The sequence below is a fragment of the Panthera uncia genome, chromosome C2 (genome assembly GCF_023721935.1).
Source record: "Panthera uncia isolate 11264 chromosome C2, Puncia_PCG_1.0, whole genome shotgun sequence".
NCBI classification, from domain to species: domain Eukaryota; kingdom Metazoa; phylum Chordata; class Mammalia; order Carnivora; family Felidae; genus Panthera; species Panthera uncia.
The window spans coordinates 59,429,951-59,449,371 of NC_064810.1; the positions used below are offsets into that span (position 1 = coordinate 59,429,951).

Consider the following 19,421-nt stretch of genomic DNA (forward strand, 5'->3'; position numbering starts at 1 on the left):
TACATTTTAGGCCAGCAGTGGGGCCTGCTTGGGATTCTCTCTCTCCCCTTCTCTCTGCTCCTCCCTCCCTGGGGCTCTCTCTCTCTTTCTCTCTCTCTCAAAATAAATAAATAAACTTAAAAAAAAAAAGAGTCAGACACTTAAAAAAAAGAAACAATTAGAGAAACTCTTTAACCTTTTTTAAAAAACTTAGTCTAAGTTTCTTGGGGTTTCTTATTATATAAGATAGATCCTACCTCTATGGCTTTTACCCATCCTACTGTGGAAACCCAGGCTGTAAATTTTTTATAACCCAAACTCCAGTGTCCCCCTCTCTGTGCTCTATTTCCACTACTTGCTCTCAGCTCTCCCACCCTGGGCTTCTCTGCCTGGATAGCCGGTTTTGGAAACACTCTGCCTGTTCAACTTCTGAACCCTCCCTTGGACACACATTAGGTATTACAACTTCCTCAGCTTCAGGCACTGTGACTGTTGAAAGGAGATTGGAGGAGATGTCTTTCCATGTGAGCCTTGAAGCTGAGTTAGGGCAGAGAGAAGTTGAGGCATATGTTGTCTAAGAGGCTGGAGGTGGGCTATGGGGGGGTGCATGGGTCATGGTACCCAGTTAGGAATGGGTGGAACCCAGGGAAGACAGGAAAGTGGTTTGAGATGGAGCATCCTGTGGGGGAGAAGGGGAACAGGAGGACAGGAGCGTGGACAGTGTGGAACACTCAGGTTGCTTCTCTGGAGTGGAGGGGCACAGCACCAGGCTTTAGATGTTCCTCCTGGTGGAACAGCAGATTTTCAGGATGTGCACCATGAAACATGCCCAAGGTAGCAGAGGTGAGCCCTAGAGGCAGGTGAACAGAGACCCTCCACCTCCTTCGCCCAGAGTGTAGCTTCACTGGAGAGCAAGCTTTGAGTATCTGAAGGCAGGGGCTGTGATTATTCATCCTGTGTTCCCAGAGCCTCGTGCTGAGTCTGGTGTTTCGTAGGCTCTTTGGACTCTCAAGTGAATAAAAGAACAGAGGGAAGGAAGGAAGAAGGATGGGTCAACAGTACAACTTGATAATGAGCTGGAAACTCCAGATGAGTATTGATCAGCTCCTTTCCAGGGTCAGGTAATTGGGGCTCATCCTCCTCTGCACTAGTGATTTTCATGGGCAGGGGATGGGGGGTCACCAGTCATAAGAAAACTCCCTCTTCTGGTCTCCTCTGACTCTGCTGGGTTAGAGAAACTAAGCCAGAGTTCAACAAAATCTCAGTCCAGATAGACGAGACAGAAGAAATCAGATTCAAGAAAAGGACCTCATTTAAAGGAAAGTTACTCTGTTGTCTGAGACTTTTTGTCCTGCCCACATCTAGTCTCTGAAGTAAATGCCTCTTGTTCACTGGCTCATTAGATTTCAAGCGCAAGTCTTGGTCTGTAAAGTATGCAAACTTAGATTTCTCTTATGGGTGCACATTTTTTAGTAGGATGAAGCCAGGGTAGCCCAGTGACCTCCACAGGCTCTTCAGAATCTTGGGCGTTACCAGATACACAGGGCCCTTGAGCTTGTTAGACAAAGACTGATACAAAACAAGTGCATCAAGACAGAATTTAAAAACAACAGATTAACTAATAGTAACCCAAAGACCAATGCGTCTGTAACCACATTTTTGTTTATTTTTTAGTGTGTTTCCTTCATGGTCTTTCTTGTGGCTCACCCTATGCAGTTTGTGTACTTGTTGAGAGCTTTTTTTTTTTTTTTAATCTGTCTCTGACATTGTTTCTGCTGAACTCAGTTTTTCCGAGACCCTCTCTCCTCATAGGCTCAGTTTTGGCCTGCCAGCCACAGTCCTCCAGTTTCCGTGGTAGAAGAGGCCTAGGCTGCTTCCTGTGGGCCCCCCGCTGGGCAGAAGCATGCAGTGGTATCTCTTCCTGATTTGGGCACAGGGGCTGAGGCAGGCTCCCCTCCCCACCTCAGGTAAGGCCTATAAATCCAGCCTGGAACTGGAGAAACAGAAGGAGGAAATAAGTCTGGGAGTGGAAGTGAGGGAAGGAAAGGCATGGTTTTCAGAATCCTGTGGCCCCTCATGTGAGAAAAGGCAGCATCTGGTAAGCAGGTTCTGTTTTGGGTGGCAGATAGAGGCCTTGGGGTTGGGGTGTCTGACTGGCCAACCCAAGAAAGGAAATGGGGAGAGAAAGGAAACAAGGAGGAGGGATGATCAGTTTGCTTGTAGAAGTTCACTCCTGTTTCATCGTTCTTTCTTCTGTCCTTGAGGAAACTTCTAGAAAGACATTGTACATTTTCTGTGGATCAAAAATGTCTTCTTCACAGATTCCAGAGAGTCTACCATTATAGACTGAATTTACATTAGATATGGTTCCTTCCATAATAAAAATCATAGACATATGTTTCTGAGGGGGGCACAGATATTGAGACACTATATTATAATTTAATTTGTATGTTGTTTTTTTTGAGCCATTTGAGGGTGGAGCTGTACCCAGATGATGGGCAGTGGTCAGTGCTGAGGAGGGTAGTTTTGTCTGGGAGAAACAAGTTTCTCTCCAGTCTTCCTTTCCTTTGGATTTTGTGGCTTTCCTGAAGGTTTTTCCAGGCACCTCAAACAGCAGTCAGACAAACAGCAAGGTTTTATTTCAAGGAGTAGTGTGCCCAGCGTAGAACTGGCTGCTGGAAGCTGAAGTAAAACAGAAGTGGTGGCTGACAGGGCTTATGTTGTAGGTAGGGAGACAAAATAAGTACATGGAAATAATCAAAGAGCTTGTCATGAAGCTAGATTATAGCAGCATATCCTGAGTGGGTGAAGTGTAGCAGTTATAGTCCATGTGGGGAGTGACAGGATGGACAGGAGACACTGTCATTCCACAGACCAAATCTAGCCTCAAAGCCCTTTAGGATTTCTATAGGAACATTCCAGGACAGCTGTTGACATAGGACTCATGCACATTTTCTCCCCTTCCCTAGGAGCCATGTCAGGCAGGATAGTAACAATGGGGAACGTTTCTGCAGAGGAAGGTGGCTCTGTCACCTTGCAATGTCGCCTCTCCTCTACCACTGCCAAAGTGACACAGGTCAACTGGGAGCAGCAGGACCAACTTCTGGCCGTTCATCATGCTAACCTGGGGTGGTACCTCTGCCCAGCCTTCAGGGAGCGAGTGGTCCCCGGCCCCAACCTGGGCCTCACCCTGCAGTCGCTGACCAGGAATGATACAGGGGAGTACTTTTGTACATATCACACCTACCCCGACGGGATTTACAGAGGGACACTCTTTCTGGAGGTCCTACAAAGCTCAGGTATGCGCTCTGGAGCAGGGTGGCTAATGAACTTTCATCCTCCAGAACAGAAGATGTGTTCCTGCTAAACACTGTAAGAACAGGGTCTTTCAACCCTGGTTCACATTCAAATCACCAGGGAGCTTTTAAATGACACTGATGCTGGAGCCGCATCCCAGACCAATTTAATCAGAATCTCTAGGGGCAAAGTTGGGATGTAATAGATTCTAAAAGCATGCCTGGTGATTCAGATGTGCAGCCAGAATTGAGAGCCACTGTTTTGCGTAAGAAGGGCATCTTATATGTGTTGGTTAGGAAGAACACTTAGTAAGGTCATTTGGGAAGGGTTCTCATTTGTTGGTTTAGGATTAACCAGGCAAATTAGAATTAGCTTCTGGGGCACCTGGGTGGCTCAGTCAGTTAAGTGTCTGACTTTGGCTCAGGTCGTGATCTCACAGTTCATGAGTTTGAGCCCCACTTTGAGCTCTGTGCTAACAGCTCAGAGCCTGGAGCCTGCCTCAGATTCTGTGTCTCCCTCTCTCTCTGCCCCTCCCTAGCTCATGCTGTCTCTCTCTCTCTTTCAAATATAAACATTTAAAAAAATAAAAAGAAAGAATTAACTTCTAAGGTTTTTTTTTATGTTTATTTATTTTTGAGAGAGAGAGAGAGAGCAGGGGAGGGGCAGAAAGAGAGGGAGACAGAGGATCTGAAGCAGGCTCTGCCCTGACAGCAGAGAGCCCGATGTGGGGCTCAAACTCTCAACCTCGAAATCATGACTTGAACTGAAGTCAGATGCTCAATCGACTGAGCCACTCAGGCACCCCTAGCTTTTAAGTTTTACAAAGGATTAAAACACAGTGTGTGCTAAATGTAAATACATAATAATTTACCTTTGTATGGTACTTCATAGTTTCCAGAGTGCTCTCAAATTCATTATCACCTGAACACTTAAACCAGTTCTCTGCAAAGTGGGAAAAGATTTTTGCATCTGAGAAACAGTATAGCAGAGTGGTGATGAGCTCAGACTATGACACCAGAGAGCCTGGGTCCAAATCTTGGTGCTGCTGTTGACCTCAGACAAGATTACTCAGCTTCTCTGTGCATTGATTTTCTTATCTGTGAAATGAAAATAGATGTAACCTTATGAGGTTCTAACATAGGACTGAATACCATACTACAAGAAAATGCCCTGAAACAAGGCCTGGAATGGGGCGCCTGGGTGGCTCAGTCAGTTAAGCATCCAATTCTTGGTTTCGGCTCAGGTCATGATCTCACGGTTTCGTGGGTTTGGGCTCCGCATTGGGCTCTTCACTGACAGCACTGTGGAACCTGCTTGGGATTCTCTCTCCTTCTCTCTCTGCCCCTCCCCCACTCGTGCTGTCTCTGTCTTTCTCAAAATAAATAAATAAACTGAAAAAGAATAAAAGAAAAAACAAGGCCTGGAACATGGTAAGTACTGTTAGCTCTTACTGCCAGCCACTCCCATGTCACTATTTGATGGAGGTGAAGGCTGGGCCTTACAGTTGCTCAGAGCAGTAGAGCTGGTTTTAACACAGATGATCGGGTTCCATTAAATTACACCCTCAGAGCTTTTTGCTTTTTATTTTATTTTATTTTTTATTTGAGAGAGAGAGAGAGAGAATGAGAATCTTAAGCAGGCTCCGCACTTAGGGTGTAGCCTGACAGGGCTTGATCCCACAACCCCAGAATCATCGCCCGAGCTGAAATCAAGAGTCAGGCCCTCAACCAACAGAGGCCCTAGACCCTCAGAGCTTCTGCCTGTTACTATCGATTGTGTTGGAGATTAAGCTTTATGAGTTAGCAAAATATGTGTAGACTGAGAAGATAAAAGGCTACTTTAAAGTTCTTTTCAATGCTGCTTCTTGGCTGGCTCTGGTATAGTCAATGCTGCTTCTTGGCTGGCTCTGGTATAGGTCAATGCTGCATGTGGGGAAGAGCCTATATCCTTTCCGGTTCTATGCACAGCCCGCTGCAGCCCTTCTGCCCCCAGAAGCTGTGTTCTCCATGACTACTTTGCTCCCCATCTGCCCTCTTCCCCTACCTGTGGCCAAAGCAAGAGGCTGAGTCTGCGGTGCAGGAGGAACTCATCCTGGGGAGCTTGGGCTCCCTCCCCCCTGGTACCGTGTGGGTCCTATGGGCACTGCCTTGTCCTTAGTGACTGCATTCCTTAGCCACCTTTCCCACAGTGTAAGCCCTTAGAGGGAAGAGGGCCTGCCTCTGCTACACCCTTCTCTCAAAACTTCCCTGCACCTCTGGGATCTGCCCAAGCTCGTAGGAAGGAGGTGGGAATAGGACAAGGCAGCCTGGAAACCCTTCTACCTACAGTACAGCACACATCTGAGCAATTGTTCTGTTTCTCTCTTGCTGTCCTTGAATCAGCTGTCACTTTTTTCAAAACTCCCTTTCTGCTTTTCCTCCTTACACTTTATGTCTTAGTGGAAATTCATTTGTTCATGCTTTAATTCCATATTGCAAATATTTATTAAGCACCTGCTATGTGCCAGGTGCTGAGAAAAAACAGGATAAACCTCCAGAACGTTACTCTCTCCAGGGTCTCACAGATGGAAAAATGTTACAGGTTTAATGTGAAAGGTTATATTCTTTCCCCCCTCTTTTTTGTGCTTTAATTAATTAATTTTAATTTTTAATTAAACATTTTTTACTAGTATGATTATAAATATGAAATTTAATAAAATGTTCACTCTCTGGGTTTTTTTTTCTGGATGTTATTTTTTGTTTCATTTCATGACTAGCATGGAAAGTGATTTTGTCGAATAGAGGAAGGGAGTGTTAACAATGGTCTGCTTTGGTTCCAGAGATTAGCCATTGATTTTATAGTAAGCCAGGTAGATGCTCTTCTGTTCAAGGAGCTGGGCTTAAAGACTCCAGTCCTATGGTTACAGAAAGACCTGGCCAGCCTGCACCTCTGTGCCCTGACACACAGGCTTCCCTGTGTAATGGCTGCCCTTTGCTTCTGGCTTTCACCACCCCCCCGTCTTCACTTTGTCGCCCCTCCAGTGGCTGAGCGCAGCGCTGGGTTCCAGATCCCACTGCTTGGAGCCATGGCCATAGTGCTGGCAGTCATCTGCATGGCAGTCATCGTGGTGGTCACATTGACCAGAAAGGTAAAGACTGTGGCTGCACATCTCAGTCATGGCCACTCTGCCCCTGACACCCTATCCTTTCATGTCCCCTTCCTGTCCAGAGAGAGACCTTGATGTGCTCTCCCCCGCTGCCCTACATATCTGTTTTACAGTCCTTTCTCTGCCTTTCAGTGCAGTTGTTTACGCTCTTCTTCTGTCGCTTTCCTTGTCTGGGAACTGCAGAAAGGCTGGACCTGTATTCCCCCCCATCTTGCTGTCACCTACAGCTCCTAGTTCTTGCCTGTCCCTGAAGCCACTCCCTAGAGAGTTTGATTTATCTATTGTGAGTTTGCTGTATTTTGGGCATCTACCCGGTACTAGGGATTTTTGTGTGTTAGCTTATGTAATTTTAACAACCTTCTGTGGTGTTGGGCTACCCAGCAGTTCTACAGGATGAGAAATAAACATTCCCGAAATTTAGGGGAAAAAGGTACATGGCAAGATCAGTAGGCTATACATCCTCTGTTGCTCTAGCTTAAGAGGTCATGCAGCTGAAAGAGTGCTGGATGGGGAAGTAGATGATGTCGAGTCTGAGCTCAGCATTGAGGGTGATTACAGGGAAAGTTGTGGAGTCTCCCGTGTCTCCATTTCCTCATCCAGAAAGTGGGGATGATGGTGATTCTACTTGGTCTGTGTCACAGAGCTGTGATGAACAGGTGGCACAGTGCCTGTGACAGCCTTGTAAACAATGAAGAATTAGATGAATGTGCTTGTGTTGTAAACTGGTAGCTACTGATTAGGATGAATGAAAAAATTTCTGCTCCCTGTTTTGTCTGCCCTTTTGGGCTTTTAAAGCCATCCCAGGTCGCCTTAATTTCAGTCACCAAACATTTGGGGGAAAGCAAGTCTGTGATTGCCAACATCGTTTTCCACCTCATCCTAGACCCTGCTCCCTTGTTCCTGATTCACTTTCCCCCCAAACTGGGTTTGGCTCAGTGAACAACCCAGCTCTTCATCCCTGACATTTCTTTCTCTGGACCATGTGCTTGGTGCTGTTATTACTGATATATGTGGGTTTACAGCTACCACCTTATTTTCTTCATATATGTTTTGCCTGTTTTTTCCCCTACTCTTTCTTGCTGTCTTTTGAATTAAGTACTTACTATTATAAAAAGATCTATTTGGTAATTATGCTAGATTTGCTATTCTTTTAGCGGTTACACTAGATATTACAAATCATACCCCTGACTTATTCAAGTACAGTATAAATTAGTGCTTTAATCATGTCTTGGATTTTGCAAGAATCTTAGGGTGCATTAACTCTTTTTTACCTACTTTCCCAACTTATTGCTATTATTACCATGTGTTTTAGTTTTATATATATTTTAGACCCTGCAAGAAATTAGTATTGTTTTTAGAGTCACTATTCACTTAGATTTACCCTTTCTGTTGCTCTTTACTTCTTCCTGCATTTCCTGTCTTGTACCTAGGATCATTTTCCTTCTGTCTGAATAATATTGCTTATATTTCCTTTTGTGTAGGTGATGAATTATCTTGTTTTTTTTTTTTGTCTGAAAATATCTTTAATTTTTCCTTAATTTAAAAATGATATATTTGTTTTGCTGGGTATACAATTCTATGTTGGCAGTTACTTTCTTTCAGCACATGGAAAACATTTTTCTATTGTCTCTGGCTTCCCATATTTCTGTTGAGAAACTATGGGAATCTTATTTTTGCTCCTTTGAAGATATGGCTTTTTCTTCTCATTCCTTTGAAAACTTTCTTTCTCTTTGATTTTCAGCAATTGTACAGTGATATAATTAGATACAGCTGGGAACATGTAGTACTCTCAAGGCGGGTGGCTTGAAGACAGTTTAAAACGGACAGTTACAAAGTACTGGGCAGCATTAAGGAAACCATTAGGAGAAGTGTAGCAGTGTACTGTCACCCCTAGTCTTTAAGGGAAAGGGGAGAAGGTGATTACTAGAACCTGGAAAGGGAGACATGTGTGGAGGGGACCAGCTTGAGAAGTACTGTAATCTTTGATTGAAGGTTATAGCCAGTCTAAGGCAACTATGCAGAGAGAATGCCAGGGGAAAATATATATATATATATATATATATATATATATATCTCCTCACCTCACTCTCCTTGCCTTCATCCTCTACTGTTGCTCTGCATTGGTTGAGCCCAAACCCAAGCCTGAGGGCAAGGAAGTCTGCTGATGCAGTACACATAGTTCTGTCTTCTTAGGAAACAGAATCAGGTGCAGAAGGCTGGAGAGCAGAGTTGGCGGGTGAACGGTTGGTATCCACCCTTGCTGCTCACAGACCTGGAAACTGGGCAAGAGATTTTGACTTTCCAGGGGTGGGTTCCTGGTCTCAGTCTTCTCTCATGTATTCTTGATCTCTTGTCCATAGATAAGCAACACCCCTCCCTGTTGGTTGTCCATCCATATTTATCTTAGGAGCACTGTGCTTTATTAGCCATCTTAATATCCTGGTGGGTCAGGCTGCCATTGCAGTAACTACATCCACTTTGTTTCTTAAGTGCTACCATCTGCCCCTATATCATTTTGGGGTCTCCTCATTCCTATTGCTACTAGGGATCCCGGTCTATAAAAGCATTCAGCCCCAGCCTACAGAGGAGAGATACCACTGAGGTTCCCAGTAATGCTGGTGCTTTCTTCACTAGCACATTCTTTTTCACCTTTGTAAAAGAGTGTCCTCTGGATCTTTGCTAGAAACATAATCAGCTATTGGATTTTCAAAATTATGTAGTACAGGGATCGACCAAGTTTCTCTGTAAAGGGCCAGGTAGTAAATCTTTTAGACTTTGTGGGCTATACGGTCTCTGTTGCAACAGTTCAACTCTGCCATTGCAGCATGAAAGCACCACAGACAATATGTAAATGGATGAGTATGGCTGTGTGCCAACAAACCTTTATTTATAAACACTGAAATTTGAATTTCATATAATTTTCATGTGTCATGAAATATTATTTTTCTTTTGAATTTGTTTTCAACCACTTAAAAATATAAAAATCATTTTTAGCTCATGGGCAGTACAAAAATCTGTGGTAGGCCAGATTTGAGCCATGGGCCTTAGTTTGCCAATCCCTGATTTAGTAGGTTATATTGGGGAAAACTCTGTTTTTTTCTTCTTCTCTACTCTTAACACTGCACAGAACACTTCTAAACAACAGATGGGTGGGTTTATTCCCACACTGACCAATTCTTCTATACCATCTGGGTGTCCTACAATCAATTCAGTTCTGACACTATCTACTTGGAGTTAACATCAGAACCCACACATTAAGGGCTCAGTCCTACAGGACTGCCCTCACTTTCAGACACCAACTGCAAGTCCCAGACTGTCACCTGTACTTCTGACTGACCTACTATAAATTGAAGTTTCTACAACCCCCTCCTTGGATTTGATCATTTGTTGACAGCTCACAGAACTCAGAGGAACACTGACTTACATTTACTAGTTTGTTATATAATAAAGAATATGATAAAGGATACAGATGAATAGCCAGATGAAAGATACACAGGATGAGGTCAGTAAGGGTCCAAGCACAAGAGTATCTGTCCCTGGAGAGCTGGGGGGTGTTACCCTCCTGGCATGTGGATATTTTTAGAAAACTGGAAGCTCTTTGAACTCCATACTTGTGGGATTTTTATGGAGACTTCATCATGTAAGCAAAATTGATTATTAGCTCATGTTCCAGCCCCTCTCTTTTTTCTGCAGAATGGGGGGTGGAGATGAAAGTTCCAAGCTTCTAATCATGGCTTGGTCTTTCTAGTGACCAGCCTCCATCCTGGAGCCCACCCAACATCACCTCATTGGAACAAAGACACTCCTATAACCAGGAAATTCTAAGCCATTTAGGAGTCCTGTATAAAACATTCCTATCACTCAGCAAATTATAAGAGTTTAAGGAGCATTGTGTCAGGAACTGGGGTTAAAGACTAAATATTAGTAGAAACTGAAGATAGAGACCAATATATATATGTTCCTTATGATTTTACATACGTCCATCATTGCATCCCTACTTGTCTGAGGGTTTGGGTTCTTTCTTCCTTAGTTTGCCAAAGTGGTGTTGGTATCTCTCTTGACAGCAGTGTATTAGTATTGTCTTCCAGAGTCCTTGTGAGGATGTTATATCTTAAATCACGAGATGTGTCCCAATATTGGCCAGTCTCATATTTTGCTTGCCCAGCATGCCCCTTCGCTCTGAGAATTCACTCCCAGACATGTTCTCCCATTGCTGCCGGTACATGTTGGCCGTGTCCTTTAGGTATAACCTCTCTCCTCCTTAAGCATTCCTGGCATTCCCTCAGGTACTGTAGGCTGCAGTCTTGCCCTAAATATGGGGCTGATGGCCTGTAGGGGACACAGGTCCTAACAGGGCCATAACTTCCATCAAGGAGAAGTGGGCCATTTTTGTAGCTCCATAGGATACAAGAGAAGCAGGTGGTTCTCAGTGAGTCTACCCAGAGATCCTCTTCCCAAGTCATAGATATCTCTCCTTTTCTAAGCATAAGAGACTTGCACAAGCTTACAATCCAGCCTACTTTGAAGTTCTGTCTCTCTTACAGTTAGGTCCTGTGCCTGGTCTTCAGTGCCAGATATGTGTGTTTCTTGAAATGCTATCAAGAAGGAGCTTTGACTCTTCACACTTTGCTTCCAGGTGCTGAGAGATCTGAGCCTGTCATGCTCCCCACTAAATTCCCGAGGGGGAATTTAGTAAAAGCTACTCAATCCCACAGTTTGAATAACCACTCTTTCTCCATACTTCTCAAATGTCAGTGATGTGGCACCAGCTCAGATTCCCCTTCCATCTGTGTCCCATCCCATTCCACCACCACCAGTGGGGTTCGTATTCCCATCCAGCTGGGGAGGGATCCCTCCACAATACCATCCTGTGTCTGCTTCTAGGGCCATTTCCAGGAGCAACTGTTTTGGATCAGATCCCCATAAATAGATCCTGACATATGAATTTTGGTGAGAGTGATTTACTGGGATGGACTCTTAGATGAAGGGTAGTGAAGGAGTAGCTGGATAGGGCCAAGGGCAGAAAGCTCAGCCAGACTTGGTCTCAGCTGGAGACTTGACTGCAGCAAGAATTAATTGTATGCAAAGTTGGCTGTACCTTGAGGCAGGGAGCCAGATTTTTGAAAACCCACCTTAGTCAACCCCCAATTCCATATGCTAACCAGAGAGGGCAGGGCCCAACAACCATTCCCCAGAGAAGGGGCAGCTGTGAGCTGCCCACAGCCCATACTCTCAGTGTCTGGGGAATGGGATCCCTGGTCCAGCAGGTAGGATCTGAGCAGGGTGCCAACAGCGTTCCTTATAGACCTGGAGAGGCCATTGGTTGCATTATTTAGGAGCGTGGACTTTGGAATCAGACAGACCTAGCTTTGGATCCTGGCTGTACCACTTCAGTAGCTATGGTAATATCTATAAAGTGGGAATAATTATGATGCAGCTCTCATAGCGTTGTGGGAAAACATCAGTCAAGTAATTCATGTAAGGTACTTGGCATTTTTCCCGGCATGTATTAATAAGTATTAGTTATTAAATTCTTGTAATTATTATAGATTTTATTTACCGTGGCACTTTATAATACTTGGTACTCAAAAATATTGATATTGCATGGATGTATTATGACTAAATGAATGGATATTGTTTGCTAAGCAGGTATTGCAAAGAGTTTCCCTAGGGGATCTTCTGTGAGGGAAAAGAGAGATGGCTGTGTCCAGCTCCATAACACTGACTACCCACTGTCTGTCCTCCTCATGTCTCCCGGGGGGCAGTGTTTGTCCTCATAGGACCCAGCTGCAGTCTCCCTTCTTGCTCCTATAGGACCACTTCAGCCCCAGGCTTGTTTTTTGTACTGGCAATGACAGAGTCCCGATACACAGGGATTAAATGAAAACTGAGCAGCTGAGAGACCCATCTCAGGAATGTTTACATTTCCCAGAAGACTTTGGAAGCCAAAATAGTCAAGATTCCAGGGCAAGGGTGGCCAGTCTAAGAGTGGAAATGAGAACACACCAGCACCAAAGGTCACCATCAGTTCTTTGAGAAAGAATTGGATATTTATATGTTTGAAATGGATTGGGTTGCATCAAGGGATGTAGCACTCTTTTAGCACAGCATCAGCATGACCAATGATGACCCCTTTTCTTCATACCTATGGTAAGGGTGCAGCCATTGCATTGAAAAGGAATGAATGAAACAGTGAGTGGGAAGAGACCACCTGACTCCTGTGTGTCCTTCTAAGACCATGGCTTCTATCTAGGCCAAGTTCCTCAGGGCCTGCAGTGTAGTGCCACCCCTAATATTTGATATTTGTTCATAGTGTACATCCGTGCAGCCTATCCACCCTTCCCGTTAGCCTATATGCGTGCACCGCTGAGCTCACACTAGCCAGTAAGGATGCTCTTTCCTCTCCTGGGAAGTAGTAGGTGATGGGAATAATGGGATTTGGTTTTGTGTTTGTTGTTATTTTCCAAGCCTGTGTGTGGCTTTTTGTAATTCTGTCATCCAGACCCGTGGACGCACCCCATGGTGGGAGTGAGTGACATACTTTAGAGCAGAGTCTCCAGTAAGACTGAGAGGGTGTCACCTCTGCAGTTGATGCCATTAGGTGTTTCTTCTGCCATCCTGCTTGTGCCTACTGGTCTTTGATTTCCTTGGCTTAGCACAATCTTCACCTGTGATGCTCTCATATGGGGGCAATGGCTGACCTCATACCCTTTGTTTTCCCAAACAGATTTCACTGTCTGTTCTATTTTCCCATAATAGCAATTGTAGCTGTCTGACTATGAGTCCCTTTGATTTGGAAAATCCTGTTCTTTTAGGTATGGGCTGAGGAAGAGTGTGTGTGTGTGTGTGTGTGTGTGTGTGCGCGCACGCACGTGCACGCATGCCTGTGCACGCACATGCATGTGTGAACACACACTTTTCAGTCCCAAAACATGTATCGAATGTCTGTTATGGGCTCTGAGGTTACAAAGAGGAATACAGCATAGATCCTTCCCTCAGGGAGCCCACAGTTTGGAGAAGTAAGAGGGGTAAACAGATAAGTTCTAGACAGCATTGCATGTTACAACAGAGAACATCTAGAGAACAGGAAGAATGTCACTCTCACAGAAGGTCAGGGAAGGCTTCTTGGACAATGTGCTACGGAGCTGAGTCTGGAGGAAAGAGTAGACAACTTTTTGGAGATCATATAAAAAGTTGGAGGAGGCAGAAAACAGTGCATGGCATTCGAGAAGCAATAAGATGAGAGGCAGCCTGGCTGAGGAGAAAGAGCATGGCCTGGACCCAAGTCAGAACTGGGATTGTCCTTGGGTAAGTGATTTCACCTGTCTGCATATGAGCTCATTCCAAAGCAGAAACTTCAGTAGGGCTGTTGCTGAGATGACATGAAGAAGCTAGCCAGTATGTGCTCATAGCAGCTTCTGAATAAATGCTCCCTGCCTGACACTCAGGCCATATGCCAGGAGCTAGAGTGTTGAGTGGGGATGCACCACAGGTGATAAAGCTGCAAAGGTGAGTGTGACCAAATCACCAAAGGTGTTTTGGGGGGCATCACACACAATCTTCTGCAGGGAATGTAGTGAAATTATGGACTAATCTACGGTGTTTTACAAACCCCTTGACATCCACCTGCAGCCCCTCTGGGAGATTAAGCACTCTTCAGTAGACAAGGGGAGCCATCCAAGGGCTTTAGACATAAGCATGGTTTGATCCAACTTCCAGTTCTAAATTACCACTGTGCTGGTGGCCATGTGAAAGTTGGACCAGAAGAAAGAGGGAGTTCAGAGGTAGGTGGGTGCCGGAAGCACAGGGCGAGATAAGACGTGGGGGTAGGAATAGAGAAGAGGGAAGTGATTTCAGAGGGACTTAGGAATAAAATTGGTTGGGAATTTATGGCCGATTGGAATTTAACATTAGGCTTCTGGTCATCTGGTGCTGTGAACCAGGAAAGAGAACGTAGGGACAGGAGCTGATTGTGGGGGAGGGAACATGATTGTCTCATTTGAGACAGAGTGAGTCTGAGCTTGCTGTGACTGGCCATTGGGTGGTCTGGAGCTTGGGGCTGGAGCCCGGGTTAATTTGGGTAGAGATCTGGGAATGTTCAAAGGGCAGATGGTATTTGTAGAGGTCCATATACATGAGGTGACTCAGAGAGTGTTCAGAGTGAGAAAACAGAGGGCAGAGCTTGGGGAGTCCCTTTATTTGGGCAGCTAATGTGTGAGCAGGAGAAAAGCAGGTCTGGCTGAAGGTGAAGGTGGGAGTTTGCAGGAGGAGGAGAACCGGGAGAGAGTGATACTGTGGGAGCCAGGGAAAGAGAACATTTCCAAAAGGAAGAGGTCAGTGTCAGAGGCAGTAAAGAGAACAAGAGAATTGGGACAGAAAGCTGCTTCACAGGGTGTGGGGCTCACTGCATGTGGAACAAGGGTAGTTTCACTGGAGTGGTTAGTACTGAAATCTAGCTGCGATGAGGCTGAGAAATTAAGGGTTAAGGAATTGGTATTGGTAAGAACACAACTTTGCTTGTGTGTCTGTGTGTGTAAGAAAGGAAGAGAGAGATGATTGTAACTATGTATCATGTTGGGGAATAACTTCTGAATGACATCCCCTCCTCCTCACTTTGTAGTTTGTTTGTTTTCAGAAGAAATCTCTCAGAGCCCGTTCTTCGGAAAGTGGTCTCAGGAGTATGCCGTGTGAACGGGAGGAATGGAGTGCCGTCGTTCTGTCATCTGCTGGAAGCTGCATCCAGGCAGAGGCTGTGCCCGTGGTCTTCTGCACAGAGCGGAGGGGAGATGACTGTGCCGAGCCACATGAGTACTTCAACGTCCTGAGTTACAGGAGCCTTGGAAGCTTCAGCTTCCCAGCAGAGACCAGTTAGCTCCCAGAGGCATTGTCTGGGAGATACACTCCTGTCTCTGCTATTACAGGTGGATGATGTACAAGGGTCTGAAGTCTCCATTATTGCTGCGCGTGTGGGTGTGTATGTTTAGTTGAGTGAATGAATGTCATTCTCTTCTCCACATCTCCTCTGCCTTTCCCTTCCCTGGTGGCAGACCCAGAGTGAACAGTTTGTGTCTTGATTATGAATGCAAAGTTAAAAAAAATAACTTGACCTGGTTTGAGCAGATCTTGTGGCTCTGAGAAATGCATTCCCAACAGGGCAGGGCTTTGGGCTGCAGTTTTGTGATGGATGATGATGATGATATGATCATCTCATTTGTCATGGTCATTTTCATCAACATTCACACATTCAAGGCATTTTATGAACAAGGCATGACATGGGTATGGGCTTCCATGGGGCGATTTGGGCATGACTAACCCACCCTCTCAGGTCTCAGCCCTTATAAACCTTAAAGTTAAATGGGGTGATGACATTTGCATTAAAGGTAGTAAGAAGACAGGGAGACAAGACATGTGTCTTTGGGAAGAGATGTGGTGCAGGCTGAGGTGGTCAGGATAGGCTTTGTCTGGGGCAAAGTCCTGGGAGGATGGAAGGAACAGTGAGGCTTATGTGGTCAGAGCAGGAATTTTGTCCAGGGAGGTCAGAGAAACCGAACAGAACTACTGAAATTCCCACATGAAGATCCTGGCACCAAGGGAGCCAACAGGGCTTCAGATTTTACTCCCTGAGAAGCTAATTCAAGTCTCCTTTTGCTGGGTGTGCTTGGAGTCCAGGGATGGGCTGCAGCAGGGGACCCCAGGTCTTCCAGCTGCCCGCTGGGGGGGCTGCAGCTTAGCCCCTGGCCAGGATCCACCTTTTCTCTGTCAACCCACCACGGAGCCTGTGAGGAAAGAATCTGTGTCCACCAAAAGGAAAACCTGGATTTTTAAAACAGGGACTCTTCCTAGGGGGGAGAAAAAAGAGTGATTGAGGGTTTAAAAATGAACACCCTCCCACTAGCTGCTCTGAACCCTTAAATTCACCCTCTGACCTCTTTGTGCTGGGCTTTGGGTGGCATCTAAGTGCGAGTTTCTGTTTAGCTGACAATCAGGCCTTTATCCTGCCATTACCTCTCTTATAGGATTGAGGGGGAATGCTGGGCACGGAGGTGACAGATTTTCTTTCATGGGCACAGGAAATGAGAGAGGATGTGAAGCAAGGCTGTCATTTGCCAACAGCTGAAGTGAAGTATTGCTCTGCTCCCTAAGTAGGCAGGCTGAGCAAGAAGAAAATTCAACTCCTACTCCTTGGATTTGTATTTTTATTTTTCTCGCTTCTCTACCAAATAGGTATGTACTTAGGAGCAACGAGCCCAAATCTGTCCGGACTGCTGAGTCCTTTGGAAGACAGACAGATGCATGTCAAATCCTGTTCTGGGCCATGGCAGCCCAGCACATTCTTCTTGCCGAACTAGTGCAAACGGCTTGGGAGTAGAATACCATTCACGAATTGGAAATGAACTAAAACGTACTGACAAAAGGGAGCTGCAGTTTGCTTTGGAGGAGACATATATTGAGGTCAAGGCTGGACTGAGTGTTGGGTGTTATTTAACATGATTATAGTGACAGGGAAATATCTACAAATACCATTTGGATGGAAATAAAAATACAAAAGAACCCATAGATGCTATAAATGGGCCAGGTTGCTAAAATGAGATTGAATTAGACAGAAAATAAATTTTCAAGTGGAATTCACTGAACTAGATTTTCCTTGGAGAACCAGAGAAGACAATTCCCTAAAAGCCAGATTCCTGTACAGGTGTCCTGTCCGGTGCGGTAGCCGTTCTCCACAGGTAGCTGTCGAGCAGGTGAGATGTCATAGTCTGAATTGAGATGTACTGTGCTGTAAGTATAAAATGCACACTAGATTTTGAAGGCTGGTTGTGTGTAATAAAAACAGAAACTATCACGTTAGTAATCTAAACATATTCATGACATGTCAGAATGATAGGATTTTGGATATTTTGGATTAAAATATGTTATTAAAATTAATTTCATCTGTTTCTTTTTAATTTCTTAATATGGCTACCAGAAAATCTAAAATTGCACATGTGGCTCCCATTATATCTTGATTGGGCCATGCAGCACTAGACTCTGGACCTGAGCACAGCTGGTACCAGGGAAGGGTGTCCATCACTGATGGGTGGTCTCTCTCTTTTGCTCTCATTCAACATAGGGTTTGAGGAGACTTTCTCCTCTTATTATGTCTTTTGAGAAACACATAGGAGGAGGATTATAGGGGAGATGGAGTTAGGAGATTATTAAGTGCAGACAGGAAGTGGTCCTAAGCTCTCTTGGATCCCCTCTTGGATTTCATGATAGGAGAAGGGAAGATAAATGAATTAAAGAATGAGAGTTTGGGGAAGAATAAATGTACTGACTCCCGACCCTTTATTACTCCACATTCTAAGCCTGGGCACGTATAGTCTGATCTCTAATCCAAAGAACTATCCTGAACAAATATGAGAAATTTTGAGTCATAGAGCTTTGAGGTAGGTGATCTTCATGAGTAGATAGAGTTTTCTCATGCAGTTTTATTTCATGACTCATTCCTTCTCACCTGTCAGCCCCTGGGGATGAATCATCATGCACTCAGGTTCATACGGATTCCATCAGTGCTGAAGCTAGACAGACAGGGTGGCTGTGTGCTGTGTGCAAATGGCAGCATTCTGGTGGGCACACCGTCCCCACAAGGCGGAGGGAAGCAGCAGCATGGCTGTGGCTGCCAGCTGGGGGATGTGAATTTTGTTCCATCTTCTGGGTCTTCCCAGTGCTGCTTCAGGGCTGTAACTAGTAAATTTCTGCATCCACTCCAAAGTACACCTGTCAAGAGGCTCAGAGGAGCCTTATGTGTGCAAGAGCCTGAGCTTTCAGGAAGTCAGAATTATGAACTTCAATGTTTGATAGAATTTTTTTGCAGAAGGTCTAGGTCAGTACTATCTAGTACAGACTAGAGTCTAGGACAGTACAATCCAGTAGAACTTTCTTTGATGATAGAAATGTTTTGCATCTGTACCATTCAGTGTGGCAACCACTAGCCACACGTTGCTATTGAGCACTTGAAATAAGGCTAATGTGACTACAGAACTGAATTTTAAATTTTATTTCATTTTAATTAACTTAAATTTATTTATTTATTTATTTATGAATGAGAGAGGGAGAGAGAAGATGTGTGTGAGTTGGGGAAGGGCAGAGGGAGCGAGAGAATCTCAAGCAGGCTCTATACCCAGCGCAGAGCCTGACGTGGGGCTCAACCTCACGACCCTGAGACTATGACCTGAACTGAAATCAAGAGTTGGATGCTTAACAGACTGAGCCCCCCCCCCAAAGTGCCCCATCAGTTAATTTAGACATCACAATTCTAGTAAGTCTCTTGCATGTGGAGAAAACACAGAAGAAGTATGTTTATAAGCCATTGGATGGGTCTACAGATGCTATGCATGTGGAAGGGCTCCCACCAGGAATAAGCATGGAGGTCCTCTTCCATTCTCCTGTGGACTTTCTTTGATCAAAACAAAGCATGAGGTGAAAAGCAGGCTGTGCATTTGTTTATTTCAGACTCTTCCCCAAAAGGTATCTGAGGTAGCTAAGGGGTTGTGTTCATGTAAGCAGGGCTACGGTCCTCTAAAGGTTTGCAAGTCATAGGTGTTATGCAGGAATAGACATGCATCACAGGATTTGCCCTGGACTACAGTCATTCTGACTTTATGTCAGAATGTTGTGAAGAATACATCCTCTGGTGCTAGAAGTCTAATTGATTTTACAGAGATCAGAAGAGAAGTACCTAGGGTGTGTTGTAGACTGGAAGGGGTGGGGGGACCCGGTTAAGTGCTAAGTGCTGCTACTGAGCTTTATGGCATTTGATAAGCCACTTAACCTCCTGATCTTCATTATAAATGTTTCCTTATTTGTAAAATGGTGATAATAATATCTACTTCTTAAGGCTCTTGGGAAGATGAAGAAAATGTGGTTGAGTCTTTGTAAGTTATAAAATGCAGAATTAATGTTATCATTATTGTGCCTGGCACTGCTTATGATGCCACAGAGGTCCCCGAGGGGGCATCAG

General features: G+C 44.8%; 1 protein-coding gene across 1 annotated transcript; it reads left to right on the forward strand.

Moving 5' to 3' along the window:
• Nucleotides 1-1,799: 1,799 nt before the first annotated feature.
• Nucleotides 1,800-17,842, forward strand: TIGIT (T cell immunoreceptor with Ig and ITIM domains). The gene is made up of 4 exons (XM_049629418.1): nucleotides 1,800-1,946; nucleotides 2,949-3,278; nucleotides 6,297-6,403; nucleotides 15,057-17,842. The coding sequence occupies exons 1-4, from the start codon at nucleotides 1,883-1,885 to the stop codon at nucleotides 15,291-15,293; spliced, it is 738 nt and encodes a 245-aa protein (XP_049485375.1). The 5' UTR covers nucleotides 1,800-1,882; the 3' UTR covers nucleotides 15,294-17,842.
• The last annotated feature ends 1,579 nt before the right edge of the window (nucleotides 17,843-19,421 follow it).